Source organism: Chelonoidis abingdonii, chromosome 1, assembly GCF_003597395.2.
Source record: "Chelonoidis abingdonii isolate Lonesome George chromosome 1, CheloAbing_2.0, whole genome shotgun sequence".
NCBI lineage: Eukaryota > Metazoa > Chordata > Testudines > Testudinidae > Chelonoidis > Chelonoidis abingdonii.
This window is the reverse complement of record NC_133769.1, coordinates 15,933,840-15,948,144: the sequence shown is the minus strand read 5'-3', so window position 1 is coordinate 15,948,144 and position 14,305 is coordinate 15,933,840. Positions and strand designations below refer to the sequence as shown.

The 14,305-nt window shown below is 44.0% G+C and overlaps 1 protein-coding gene across 1 annotated transcript in view; it reads right to left on the bottom strand.

Moving 5' to 3' along the window:
* CAMK1D (calcium/calmodulin dependent protein kinase ID) overlaps positions 1–14,305 on the bottom strand; it is a 422,396-nt gene that overhangs the window by 52,744 nt on the left and 355,347 nt on the right. The window contains exon 5 of the mRNA XM_032798304.2: positions 10,867–10,993. Within this exon, the coding sequence (XP_032654195.1) occupies positions 10,867–10,993 (127 nt within the window). The remainder of the gene's footprint in view (positions 1–10,866; positions 10,994–14,305) is intronic.

The window sequence follows — 14,305 nt, the reverse complement described above, 5'->3', positions numbered from 1 at the left end:
GAGTTGTCTGGCGGCCTCCTTCTGGTAGTCAGACCTGTTCATGATGACAACAGCACCTCCTTTATCAGCCTCTTTGATGATAATGTCAGGGTGGTTTCTGAGGCTGTGGATGGTATTGCGTTGTAGGCAATGAAACTGTATTGGCAGGCAGATGCACTGGGTGTATTTAGAGTAAAATACAGCCCTTAACTTTGCAACCATGAAGGGCCCCAATATAACAGATCTGGTATGGTTCTGCAGTACAAGGGAGGTGGCTGGATTCCAAGAGACGTCACAGAGGGCAAGGGAGGGCAGGGCATTGGTTGGCCTAGGGAGAGTCAGAGCTGGAGAATATCTCATGCCATGAATCCTCCTTTATAGCAGGGGTATGCAAGACTGCTTCAGCCACGACAGCAAAGCAGGATGCACAGAGCAGCTCTGCAGCAGCTCCATAGGCTCATGAGGGGGATGCCTCCTTCGTCCACCTGCCCATAGATCCCCCCAGCATCCAGGTCACCTGCTTGAGCTGAGTGCTGCCCCTTAGAGCAGCTTACTGAGCAGAACAGTATTTGTAAAGAATGATTGCAGTCTATGGTACAGGAAAGGTGGGAACTCCAAGCGGGGAGAGGAAATATTTACTGTGGTACACAGGGAGAGGTAGAACACATATTTAAGGGATGGTTCTTTCCTATCTGTTGTTACAAAGATAACTTTAAGTGGCCAAGCTGGAATGTACACAGCTTCAGCCATGATAACATACAAACAATCCGTATTTTCTGTACGTTAATGCAATTGGGGTGCCAGAACATTGCCCTGCAATTGGCTACAGTCTCTGAGGAAGGTCTGACAAATGCAGTACTCATCCTTTATTTTTGCTTTATTACTCATGTTACTGCCTAAACAACTTCTTGTGTTGTTACTTGCTTATAAGGATATTCCAAAAGACTTACTGTTATTTTCCACCCTTTGGCTCAAAGTGATACTAAGTAACTCAAAAGCAAACATGAAAATCTATTAATTACCTTTGTGCCTTGGCCTGGTGTCCTATCCGAAGCTATAATAAAATTACAGCTTTGACATGAGCTGAGATCTCTGCTGGATTTCTGGCAAGTCAGAAATATGGTGAAATGGCCTTTCAGGAATGTAAGACAAAGACCCAAAATGAAAGGGGAAAAAATGGACACCAAGGTTCCACTCCAACTCCCACTGAAGGAAATTTTCCATGGACTTCAGTAAGAGCTGGATTGGGCCCTAAAGCAGTAAGGTTACATTTAGGTGGGATTAATATATTAGAGAGGGTCCCATGGAACTATATTTCCATGATTCAGCATTCCTGATGTGTCTAATTTACTGATCTATAAGGGGATAACACCAGATCTGTGTGGACCATGGCTCTGTAATGAGGCACAATTGAGAAGTATTGCCTGGGATAACATCTGAAGAAGTGCATTTTTCACTCACGAAAACTTATGCTCAAATAAATCTGTTAGTTTTTAAGGTGCCACTGGACTCATTGTTTTTGCCTGGGATAGTCTTTAAGGTCTTGAATAAAATGTTCAAAAGCACTTAAGTGTCTTACGAAAAGCACCTAAGTCCCATTTTCAAAGCGACTTAGGCATGTAGAAGCCTAAATATCACTGAAAATCAACAGGGCTTGGACTCTTAAGTCACTTTTGAAAACAGGACTTTGGTTTGACTAAGGTTTTCAAAGGGGACTAGTGATTTTGAGTGCTCCTACTGTTGGGTGTCCAACTTGAGCTGCCTTAAAGAGGCCTGATTTTCAGAAAGTGCAGAGCACCCATCTTCTCAAAAATCAGGCCCTTTTAAGTTGTCTCAAGCCAAAATTTCTAGTTACTTTTAAATATCTTTCCCTTAGGTTCCTAAGTAACTTAGGCTTGGTCTACACTACAGAGATAGGTCAGCGTAAGGCAGCTTATGTTGACCTAACTATGTCAGTGTCTACACTACAGCCTTTCTCCCACTGATGTCAGTGCTCTATTACACTGACATCATAACTCCACCTCCACAAGAGGCATAAGGCTTATGTTGGTGTAGTGAGGGCGACACAGTGTCTGTGTAGACATTGCGTTCCTTACATCGGCTGCTGGCTCTCTTGCCAATTTCATGGCTCCGCTGACAAGGAAGTTGGCTCCCAGCTCCCCAGCTGGGCTGGTGGCAGGTCGCTCTCCAAGCCGGGCTGCCATCCAGGCTCCTGGCTGGGGTTGCCACCTGGGCTCCTTGCTGCCCTCCCCAGGGTCCCAGTTCCATGCTCCCCACTGAGAGCCTGGATGCACCAAGGCTCCCAGCTGGGAGCCCAGCTGCTCCCCTCGGCTCTCGGCTCCCTTCTCCCTGCTGGGAGCTTGGCAGCTGACCAGACTCTAGGTCTGGATCTCCTTGCCAGAGGCGAGAAGCCCTGGGTGGCTGCCATCCTGCTCCCAGCTGGGACTGGGGAGGCGAGAAGCTTGGGGGTCAACTGGGCTCCGGGTGAGGAGCTGTGCAGAACTAAGAACCCTGGCTCTCAGCCCCCTACACTGCCCCTCTTCAGTCAGTGGAAGTGCTCCTTGTGAAGACATGCACCATGGAGAAAAGGAGTGTAGTGTAGACATCTCGCCCCGCAGTAATTACTGAGTTGGCCGTACGTCAAACTAACATAGGTCAACTTAAGATTGTAGTGTAGACATGCTTTTAGGTACTTTGGAAAATTTTACTCCTTGTCTAAACTGGGAGAAAAAGGTGGCTTTTAAAGTCATGTTAGCTAACCCCACTTGAAACACCACTCAGCAACTAGTATTTAAGACCTCTACAACTGTCATTGCCTGGTGGGAGGAATGTCAATGGGACTATTTACATGTTGAAAATTAAGCATGTGCTTGAGCACTTTGCTGGATCGAGGACAGACTGCTCAGCATGTTGCAGGATTGAGCCCTAAATTCACTCACTGATGAAAAGGTAGTAGCTTGCCTGGGACAGAATAATGTAATTGTCATATGAACAGACTGAAATGTGAGAAGCCTCCTTAAATAAGTAAAAATGTAAAATTATCTCTTGGGAAAACACCCTAATTGAGTTTCATCGGGTTAAATTATCCTAACAGTCACCTTTTTAACCGCAGAACCAATATCTCTGACAACCCTCCTGAAAGAATAAGACCTTCTCTGAACTGCTTACATTGATTTAATCTGTAGCGCTGGGATTTAAAAGCCTAGTTAATGTGCTAATGTACTACTGGTTTTAGGCTTTAGACACTCACAGACCATTTCCGATACATTATAACTTGATAAGTAATAATTTACTGTTTAGAAAGAAAACAGTGATATTTATCAAGAAGTTTAACTCTAATTACACATTTTGTTGGCTTAGCAAGTGACTGAACCAGGTAGATAGCAGTTCAGTGTATCACTTACCACCACTCTTTTGAAACAAAACTGAGTCTATGGGCTTCTCTACACCGGCACTTTACAGCGCTGCAACTTTCTCGCTTAGGGAGTGTGAAAAAACACCCCCCGAACGCTGAAAGTTTCAGCACTGTAATGTGGCAGTGTAGACGGTACTACAGCGCTGGTAGCTACTCCCCTTGTGGAGGTGGTTTTTTTTACAGCTCTGGGAGAGTGCTCTCCCAACCCCGGTGCTGTGACTACACAGCCATGCTAAAGTGCTTCCGCAGCAGCGCTTTAATGTTGCTAGTGAAGACATGCCCTAAGTCTACACTGAAAACACTACAGAAGCACAGCTGCAGCAGAGAGGTTGCACCGTGTCATGTTTAACTGTAGACATTCACTACAGTGCTGGGAGGGTTTTTCTGTCACTGTAGTTAATCCACCTCCCCAGGAGGTGGTAGTTAGGTCAATGGAAGAATTCTTTTGTTGACCTAGCGCTGTCTACATTGGGGGTTAGGTCTGCTTAGCTATGTCACTTGGGGAGGAGGGGCTCACAACCCTGAAAGATGTAGCTATGCTGATGTAAGTTTCCAGTGTAGACCAGCCCTAAACAAAGCTCCACTTTTGTCCTAGCTACTAGAGGGCTTGATCCTGTAAACTGCAGAGTCCTTCTCTCACTAGTGTAGACAGAACTTGAGTGCATTCATCACTTTTTATACTGGAAGCTGTTTGGGGAAGGAACTACCATTTACTAGTTAAAGTTCAGCTAAAGACTTTGGAGGGATACCCTCGACCTGCTAACTTGTGTTAAAACTACAAACTGCCTTGTCTTCACTAGGATTTTACCTCGAGCTAAGAGCCCACCTTTGTTTCACTAGTGAAGACAAGGTCATAGTGTTTATACAGTGCCTCACACAATGGGATCCCTATTGGGTTGGCTTCTGGGCACTTCCACAATATAAGTGCTAAATAATAATAATGGATATTAATAACCTCTCAGACCTGAGCCCTTATGCCTTTTGCCCGGCGGTATTCAGCCACATGTTCCCAAGGGATTTAAGAATGAAGTGGCTGAACTAACAAAAGTAGGTAATTTCTCCTTAAAATCAGCTACAATACTGAATCACTGAGTGTTGTACCTATCTTTAAAAAAGGCATGAGTGATGATCTTGGCAGTTACAGGCCACTGAGCCTTACTGCAGCACCAGATGAACTAGCAGAAACAATAACTAAAAAGAGACAGTCATTCAACACCTAGATTAACATAATACGATAGAGACTACACAGGCATGGCTCCCGTGAAGGAAAACCTCGCCTCTTCAGTCTACTAAAATCTTTACTAGCCATGGTACTCAGACACCATGGCAGTGGGTGCAGTAGAAGAAGCTAATTAGAACGGTACTGTCACGGATCAGAAACTGGCAGGAAGATTGGAAGCAAAGAGTATGAATAAATTATTCATTTTCAGTGTGCTAAAAGGCTAACAGTTTTACAGCTCAGTGCATCAGGTATTAGCAGACCCCTAAAACTGTTAACCTTTTATCACTGACTTAAATATTGTGGCTTCCAATATACACTGGTGTAAGATAGATCAGAACCAAGACTTAAAGCTCGCTATCTAATAACACTATCCCCAGTCTCTTGTATAGCTCTTTTCACCAGTGGATCTCAAAGCACTTTACAAAGAAGGTCACCACCATAATTCCCATTTTACAAACAGAAGTATGGGAAATTGAAGCAATTTGTCCCAGGTCACCCAGGAACAGAACCCAGATCATCTGAATCCCAGTCCCACACACTAGCCACTAGGTCACACCAGCACCTTTAAACCTTTGTATAATAATTCATTTTGTGTTTCACGGAGGAAGGAACATTACATTTATGCAGAGCTATTAGGCTACTGCTGAAAATTCTGGTGATATTACAACCCAGGAAAGCTGTTTGATGTAGATAAATTGCAGAGAAACGATGCAGATGATGTGCAATCGGGTATAGCACTAACAGCGGCCTCGTGGCAGGCATAATTGCAGTGACTGACAGCACAATTTCACTGTGCTTGGAGAGTGTTGTCTGGGCAACCAATGATGAAAAAGACAACACTGAAGAGGAGCTAGCTTCTACAGAAGAGGGGAAAAAACAGAACAAAACTCTAAATATGATGCAAATGCAAAGTTGTCTGGTCTTTAGGAAAACTGCAAGTGTTGGCTCACATCACCCGAGCCAGTATCAACATAACCAGTGTCTTGAAGCAGTGGGATCTACAGCATGAACATATTCTGCTTTTGAATTGTAGAGAGGAAAAGAAAATGGGGGAAAATGAACATTTAAAAGGATAGAAGCTGCTGTGAAGCAAAAACAAAATCAGAGAGGCAGACATGAAAATACAACTGTTAGAAAATAAATATTCCCATAAGCTTATAAAAATAGATACACACTATGTTATCATCCGATGACTCCACAAAAAATTGTGGAGCTGGAAGTACGTGTGAATTTTTATAAATAATATCAACAATTTTGATAACGATAGCACTTTCTATTATTTCCAAGAGCGTTGCAACATTAATGAATGAATCTTCATGCCCTCCCACACCGTGCTGGGTAGGTTTTATCCCCATTTTACAGACAGAACAACAGAGCAATTTATGTGACTTTCCCAAAGACACACAGAAAGTCTGCAGGGAAGTCAGGAATAGAATCCAAATCTCTGGACTCTCCATTCTGAGCTTTAACCATACAACTTTAAACCAAAAATAATGGAGGACATGGAAGTCATTCAGGTATCTGAGAGTTTTTTGTCTTAGCTGAAGTAATGATGTGAGCGTGTAACTTTGTATATGTCAAAGCCTTTACTTGAAATCTGCAATACAAAGACTTGTGCACATGCAGCAGAGGGATCTGATCATATTTCAGGATAAGAGGTTATTTAAGGAGTAAGATTCAGGTGCCAATGTGCATGATTATAGTGAAAACTTGACAAAAAATGAACAGAGGCAGTGAGGCAAATAGTTCAACACAGAAAGAAAGATTGTGAATGGATCTCATAGACACAAGACCTCTACCATCAGGAATCCAGCATCACCACCCTCCTAAACAGAGGTCAGACAATCAAGCCATCATTTCAGGGATGAGCTGCCTTAATCTACCAGGAAGGCCTAACACTGTGGTTAGAGTCCTGTCATCAGCAAGATAATGATGAATATGGAGTCACCTTTCTAGGAGTGGCAGGTCAGTATCCAGACAGTGAATGATCAGAACTCCCTAAGTATCAGTTAAAGTGGCAGCACTTTTACCCATGTGATCAGAAGAATTTTATTTCCAGAAGGTGTAAATGGTAACATGAAGAGGCCGCATTAGATTATTCTCTGCCAGATTGGAGTCAGACTCTCTCACGTTCAGCCACTGTTCAACAAACAGAATCTTAAAACTGATGTTTCTTACAGATTTATTGTTTTTGGCCAGTGGCCCATGGAGAACCTGCTGAAACATTTTAATTAAGAGAGCTGAGCAGCCTACATGAAGAATTATCGAACGTACTGTTTTAGCTCTTACTCAATTCCTCTACTGAGCTTCAAAAACAAGGTCTCTGATTCAGCTTGATTAAATAAAGTAGAGTCCAGAATGTAACCTAGTGCAGGCTGTCTTATGTTTCACAAAGTAATAAGAGATATAAGGCCATGATTGCTGCAGAGGGATCATGACAAAAGAAAAACTGTTTCTCTTTCCAAGGTTACCAAGATAAAATTAAGGGTATTTTGTGCAATATAGAGATAATGTGATTCCATGGATTTACACCAGGGATGAACCTGTCTCTCTGTGTCATAGGCTCTGCTGTGTTATATTCAGTTTTTTATATCATGCTTATCACTATGGGATCTGAGTGGTTTCTATTTCCTCCTAAATGTATGTAAATTCAGGTGACTTGGCAGTCACTAAGCAAAAATCGTAGTGCCCAAAGTCATTAAACTTCCCATGTGGGTTTCTCAACAATTAGAGACAATGCACACAGGAGAATGTTAGAAACACAGCTAGGCCATTCTTTCACCATTATTGCAACCTGCGGATTGAAAGGGAACAGCAATCTTGCTGTGTTGGAAATCAGCTCTTTAACTGAGTGATCACTAAAGAGTATAGTATTTTTATAGACTGAGCTCCAATTCTGACCTTAAAATCTATGAGAGCAGCCAGCTAGGGTTCTGACATGGTGTAAATCCACCCGATGGTATTTTTGCTCCTGGCTGCAATTGTAGTCCTAGGCCAGAGAGAGAGTTTGCACATTCTTCTTTTCAAACACGTCATCGTGGTTGCAATGTTTACGCGGGGTGTGTGTGTGGGGGGTGTTCCTACACTGCTTCAGTGGGCATCCCTGCCTGGGTGACCATCTCCGCCTCAGCCTCCAGGGCTCAGGTGCTGGGCAACTTCAGTTTGCTCCCGACAATACTGCCATCAAAATTCTGAAGGGAAACTGACCTCCTGTTCTTGCCAGTGAACAAGGGGATCATGAGGGTCAGCCAGGAGATGCCGTGAATGAGAGGGAAATGGGGGGATTGAATCTCACCAAATTGCAATATTTCTCAGTGCCCCTGGATAATGGCTTCCAGGGGGACTGTCCAGGCTTGATCATCAGACCTGAAGACAGAGGGGAGCCTTCAATACTTTCTATTAGGTCCAGAGTGGTCTTTTGTCGCAAAGTAATCTGCAAAGCCTTGGCTACCCCTGTATCTATGAAATCATTGGCTGCTCCCGAACTGTTGAGGACTCACTGGATGGACATCCTTTTGGGCTCTCCGAGGATGTGTAGTTGGATGGACACCTGCAAGTGGGAAGTCCCTGGATGGAGCTTGGTGAGTGGTCCAGTCAGGACTGAGGTGCAGAGAAATTCTTATCTCACAGACCCTAGGCTGGTTCTCCTCACTGAACCTAAGGCGACTTGTTTCCCAGATTCCTAGGAGCTCAGATGGGACAGGCAGAAATGGTGTGGCCAGGTTTGCTACAACAGATGCATATGTGGTGCCATTGGCATAGTTCCTTTTCTTCGGGTGGTCAACGAGCCAGGTCCACCTTCATCAGTTCAGTGGGTGAAACAGGTACCGAGGTAATGGTAAGTGGATGGGGAGGTGGGGGGGGGGCCTGCACAGGCCCTCCCTTTTCCTCTCTCCATTCCCGTAACTGATTATTTATGCAGAGGATGAGGTTGATGAAGGCATCTAGACTTGTGGGCATCTCCATGTGGGTCACTTCATCTTTGATCTCCTCCCTCAGACCCCACCAGAATTGGTACAGCTCCACCGCCTCATACCACTCTGCATCTGCAATGAGATGGCAGAAGTGTGCTGCATAGGAAGCCACAGTACCCTGTCCCTGTGGAGTTTCTTTAGAGTGGCCTCAGCCAAATGGCCATGATGCAGACCATCCAAGATTGCTGATACTGATTGGAGAAAGGCGTTCCAATTTGGCAGAACTGGGCTGTTACTCTCCAGCAAAGGGGAGGCCCAGTCCGGAGCCTCCCCCTTCAGGAGACTGATTACGACTGAGGCATAGGTCTGGGGACACAACAGGAACAGAAGATGGCACTGGTTCATGAAGACCCAGAACGGCTGGCGACTCCCACTGAATAGTTCTTGTAGAGGCATTGCGAACCGCTGTTCAAGGCAGGGCACTGCGGTCTGTGTCTGAAGCGAAGTGTTTTCTATGTGAAGCTGGCTTACTTGATCCCACAGTAGCCCACTCTCTGAGGCAGTTGCAGAACTTGGGCCTGCAGTGCTAGGTTCTCTGCCTGGAGACAGGCAGCCCATTTGGGCAAGCCCAGTGCCTCTGGAGGCAGCAGTTGAGTTGCTAGTTCCATACTTCTTGTACTGGGCCCACTCCCGTTAGGCATAGGTGCAGGAAACTAGGTGTGCAGGGGGTGCTGCAGCACCCCCAGGTTTTACGTGGGGCTCTGCTGCTAGTCCCGCTCCCAGGGTCCTAGCTACTTACCACGTGCCCGGGGCTCTGGCTGCTGACCAAGCTCCAGGTCCCGGCTGCTGCTCCCCCCCGAGGTCCCGGCTGCCTCCTTGTGCCTGAGGTTCCACTGTCAGCCCTGCACCCAGGGTCCTGGCTGCCAGCCCCATTCCTTCCCCCACCTATGGCCCTAACCTCGGCCCCCTTAGCCCTGTCCAGGTCCCCGCTGCCCAGGGAAACACAACCCTGCTCCCGGCCCCGGCTCAGGGGAAGGAGGGAGCACAGACAGGGGTAAGGGGTCTGGCTTCCAGCATTCCCACTGTTAAAAATGCTCCAGTGCCACTGCCCTTGGGGATGACTGTATGGTCTGTACAAACTGTTGGGGCTGGGATGTAGGCAGCTGGGCCTAGTTTTACCATAAGGTGGATGAGTTGGGTCCTTGCACCAGCCAGAGTTCAGAACCAGAAGATCAGAAACTGAGAGTCACATACCAAAAGTCAGGCCGAGTCAAGAAACCAGGAGATCGAGGTCAGGGTCAGGTCGGAAAATCCAGACTCATTTGACCACACACACAAAACTGTATGTCAGCACAGATACAAAGAACACCTACTTCTGGCTACTGAAAACCTTAAAGTTCAGATCCTTCCTAGGTAGAAACACTAGGCCAAAGGTATCCCTGGCACAGGTGCCATTATTTCAATGTAATTATTTAAAAGGAATTACACTAAAGATGAATTTTACACTGTAACCTGTTATAGTATCACAGTATAGGAACAGCTACTGACATTTTGCATGTTTTTCTGAAATATGATGTTTGCCTTTTAAATAAAGTCTCTTAAAAAGGTATCCTGCAAAGATATTTTCCAATATTTGTTTAATTATTCTTTTTAAACTATACTGGTAAAAGGGGGGGAATGTAATCTGACCAGCAGTGCAACACAGCATCTTGGTACATTGACATCTTAGACTGGACAAAGCATCAGAGCATATAAAAGGGAAACAGTCTGAGAATTGGACTACATATAGGGTTTTTCCATCTCTATGAAATTTCTATGAGTCTATAACTCAGTGTGGCTCGACAAGAGGTTTATTTAAGACTTTAAAATAAATGCAGCTCATCCATTTTACTTACTAATACTTCTCTTGGAAGGAATTTGTGAAATGTGATCCTTTATCATTAAAAACAAAATGATACCTATGTTAAAGTGTCTCAGTTTCATATGTGATTGAAAAACTAAATGGATTAGAAGGATATCATTCAAATACTCCCAGTTCAACAGCAGGCACTGTGTTCAAGACAGCTCACCCTTTGAAGGAATACAATTATAAAGCTTAATCCCACAACCCAAGTTGACCACAGAAATAAATAAATGGCAGGATCAGGACAGAATAGATGAAAAGGACCAAAGAAAGAGAAGCATTAACTTCAGAAAACTCTAGCTAATGTCCTCAAAATCTTTCATCTACTATACACAGTAACCAGAGAACAAAGAACATTCTTTTATATTACCACCATTTTCACTTATGCATATACCTCCAAATAACTGATGGTAATTATGACCCAAACACTTACCAACATATCCTGGGGTTCCACACGCTGTGGACATGACGTCTCCTTTATCCTCCATCTTTGACAATCCAAAGTCACTGATCATGATTTTGGATTCTTCATCCTGGCTGTAGTACAGCAGATTCTCAGGCTAGGAAGAAGTTTGAGACAAACAGTTATGAATATATGAGTCCAGTAAAGAACAAGGTGACACTTTACATTTATTATATTCAATTTTTGAAGCGGGGTGGGGGGAGATTCCCCAGAACGCTCAACCAATTCCCCACAATAATCATTCTTCAAAGGCAATACCAGCCAACCTATTCTCGTGATTGAGAAGGATTCTATAGGGAACCAATCAGTGCCACTGTTAAGGCAACTAGCCAGAGGCCCTCCTCTTCAGATGTTGCATGTACCATCTCTGTTGCATGTAACATCTCTGAAGCCACTCCTTTTCTTTGACACCCCAAGCAGGAACCATGGCTCCTTCTTTCTCCTGACCAGAGACATAAGGGGATTGACCTACATACAAACAAGGACAGTCTCTTCAATCTATGGTGATAAAACAGAAGAGTTCGCTTATATGCAAGTATAAATGGTAAGTACTGTGTGAAACATTCAAAACATTTTACATAGATGCAGTACGGGGTTAAACTGTAGTTTAAAAAAACCCATTAGTGTTAGAGAATTTTTATATATATCTGCAGGAAATAAACCATGATAAAAGAGTAAATGCCATTAAAGTTAATAGAGTTACACCAACATTGATTTGGCTCCAGTTATTTAGAAAAAATATTGCACTACTGAGAATAATGAACTAGAAGCCAAGTAGAAACCATGAGTTTTATCTCCCAGAGTGATTCCATTGCTAAAGATTTGAGCCTGCAAGATGCTTAGGGTCCTCTGTGAACTCCTAGTGAAGCTGTGGAAGCAGTGGACAATCCACACCTTGTAGGGTCAGGCCTTAAACTTGTTACATTTTTACAGCACTAGATGACCAACTTTGTGACATAGTATTGGAACAATTTCTGCCAAGAAACTGGTACAAATACCTACCACAATTTAACACATTTCTTCTATGAACCCAATATGTGCTCCAGATGTGGATTTCCAGGAAATAATATATGAGACGGATGGGACAATTCAATATCATTACATTCATGGGCTAAACCCAGCCTTGGTATATAAGGGGGCAACTCGACTGAGGTCAATAGGAATGGGCTAGGGCTGAATTTGGCGCCTTATCTTATAGCAGAACCCAGAAAGTCAGACACATTTTTATGTTTCACTCAGATGCTTGTGAACTCTTAAAAGTATTTCAACAACGCTCACACCGAGCCAAGAACTCCAGGATACCAGAGGAGAAGAGACTGAATTAAATGTTTAGGACCTAATCCTTTGTACCTGCTTTTCAGTGCTCAATGTGGCATAGTGACGTTGTAGAGGAGATTATTGCAAAGGGGGCCACAGGGCCCTGAGATGCAACTACTTACAGCAGCCCCGAGCTTGCTTTAAGTTGTATGGACCAATAGCCCACAGGGCAGTCAGGATCACTGGGGCATAAGGATACTCCAGCCATGTTCCTTCTTCCCTGGATATTTCCCTTGAACTGGGAACAGGAGCAGTGAAGGAGCCATTACACCATCTCTATACCATCCAGATATTCCTCTTACATATGAAGTATCGTCATGTGGTAATTAAGCCAGCTTTCTGGCTGCTGTGCACCATCAGAACAGCACCAAGCCGCATTGCTGGGCCTTAATTTGTGGGACTGAAACATAGCAGATAATGATGTTATCCACTTGACCTCACATGTGCATGTACACACAAGTGGAAACAAACCATGACCTTGCCCAGTGTCTTCTAAAGGGGCTGAGATCAAAAAGGAAACAGGGTTTCTGAAAAACAAAACAAAATTGGCTGTGCTGTGTTTACTGCTTTTCTAAATGTTCTCATGGTACCTCATGAGTCCCTCACCTTCAATGCCCTGCATAGCTCTATCTCTGCCTTACCCTTGGACCTTCTTCTGACATCACATAGGGATGTTAAGGGATCTGTTCCATGGTACAGTTTCATCAGGACTACAGACTTCCCATGACTCTGTGGGCTTGTCTATATGACCCCGGAGACCACACTATGAAGATGTGATTCATAGAGTGCATCAGCGTGTCACTACTCTAACTCCCCGTGTGTACCTTGCTAGTGTGCATTGGTGTAGTCCTGTTTCAAACAGGACTAGATCTATGCACACCAGGGAACACTTAGTGTGAACCAGCAAGTTCCACATGGGGGAATTAGAGCACAATACACTGGTGCACTCTGCAAATCACACTCTTGTAGTCCAGACTCTGGCACAGCAATCCTGCAGTACCTTGCACACAGGTGTAGAACCGCTCAGTTGCATTTAAGAAGCACTGGGGAAGCTTAAATCTGGTGGAAACTGAAGAGGAAATGGCACTGAAGAGCGCTTACCCATTGGCTGGAGATTAGATACCTCAAGTCAAAGAAAAGGAAACTTCAAATAAGTCAAAGGTTGAATGCCTTCTACAACTGGTGGACTCCCTTTTAAATAAAGGGGTGAGGGAATACCCTTTTTCTACTCTTCCGTTCCTTCATTTCTTTATTCAGCTTGTAACACATGGCCATGTCTTTATCCATAAAGAGAAAAGTAGATCATTTCTCTTGAAAGGCAAGACATTTATGGAGAATTTCATGTTCCTTTGTGGACATGAATGGACAGCACACATGCTTGATATGTAAGCAACAGGTAGCTGTGGTAAAAGAATACAACATTCAAAGACAGTATGAAGCAAACCAGGATGAGAAGTATGATAAGTAAACAAGAAAATTATGTGAAGATAGTACCAGAGGGGTAGCCGTGTTAGTCTGGATCTGTAAAAGCAGAAGAGAATCCTGTGGCACCTTATAGACTAACAGACATTTTGGAGCATGAGCTTTCGTGGGTGATAGCAGACATGCATTTGACGAAGTGGGTATTCACCCACGAAAGCTCATGCTCCAAAACGTCTGTTAGTCTATAAGGTGCCACAGGATTCTTTGCTGCTTTTATGTGAAGATAAATACTCCAAATTAGCACAGTTGTTAAAAATGCAGCCATTAGTGTTTACTAATGTTTATCATGTAAGTAATTCTGCTGTTAAGGCAAGCTATATGATTGCCCATGAAATAGCTGTCTCATCAAAGCCATCTTCCGAGGGAGAATTTTTTGAGGAACTTCATGCTGCAAGCTTCAGAAGTACTGTGTCCAGATAAGTGGGAAGCTTTTGCAAATATCAGCCTCTCAGGGAACAAAATTGCTGAGAGAATCGAGTTAGCTGAGAATCTGAACAGTTAACTGCAGGACAAAGCAAAGTTCTTTGCTACTTTTTCAACAGCAATTGATGAAAGAACAAATGTAAACGACACATCTCAACCAGCAGTGTTAATTCATGAAGAACATGCG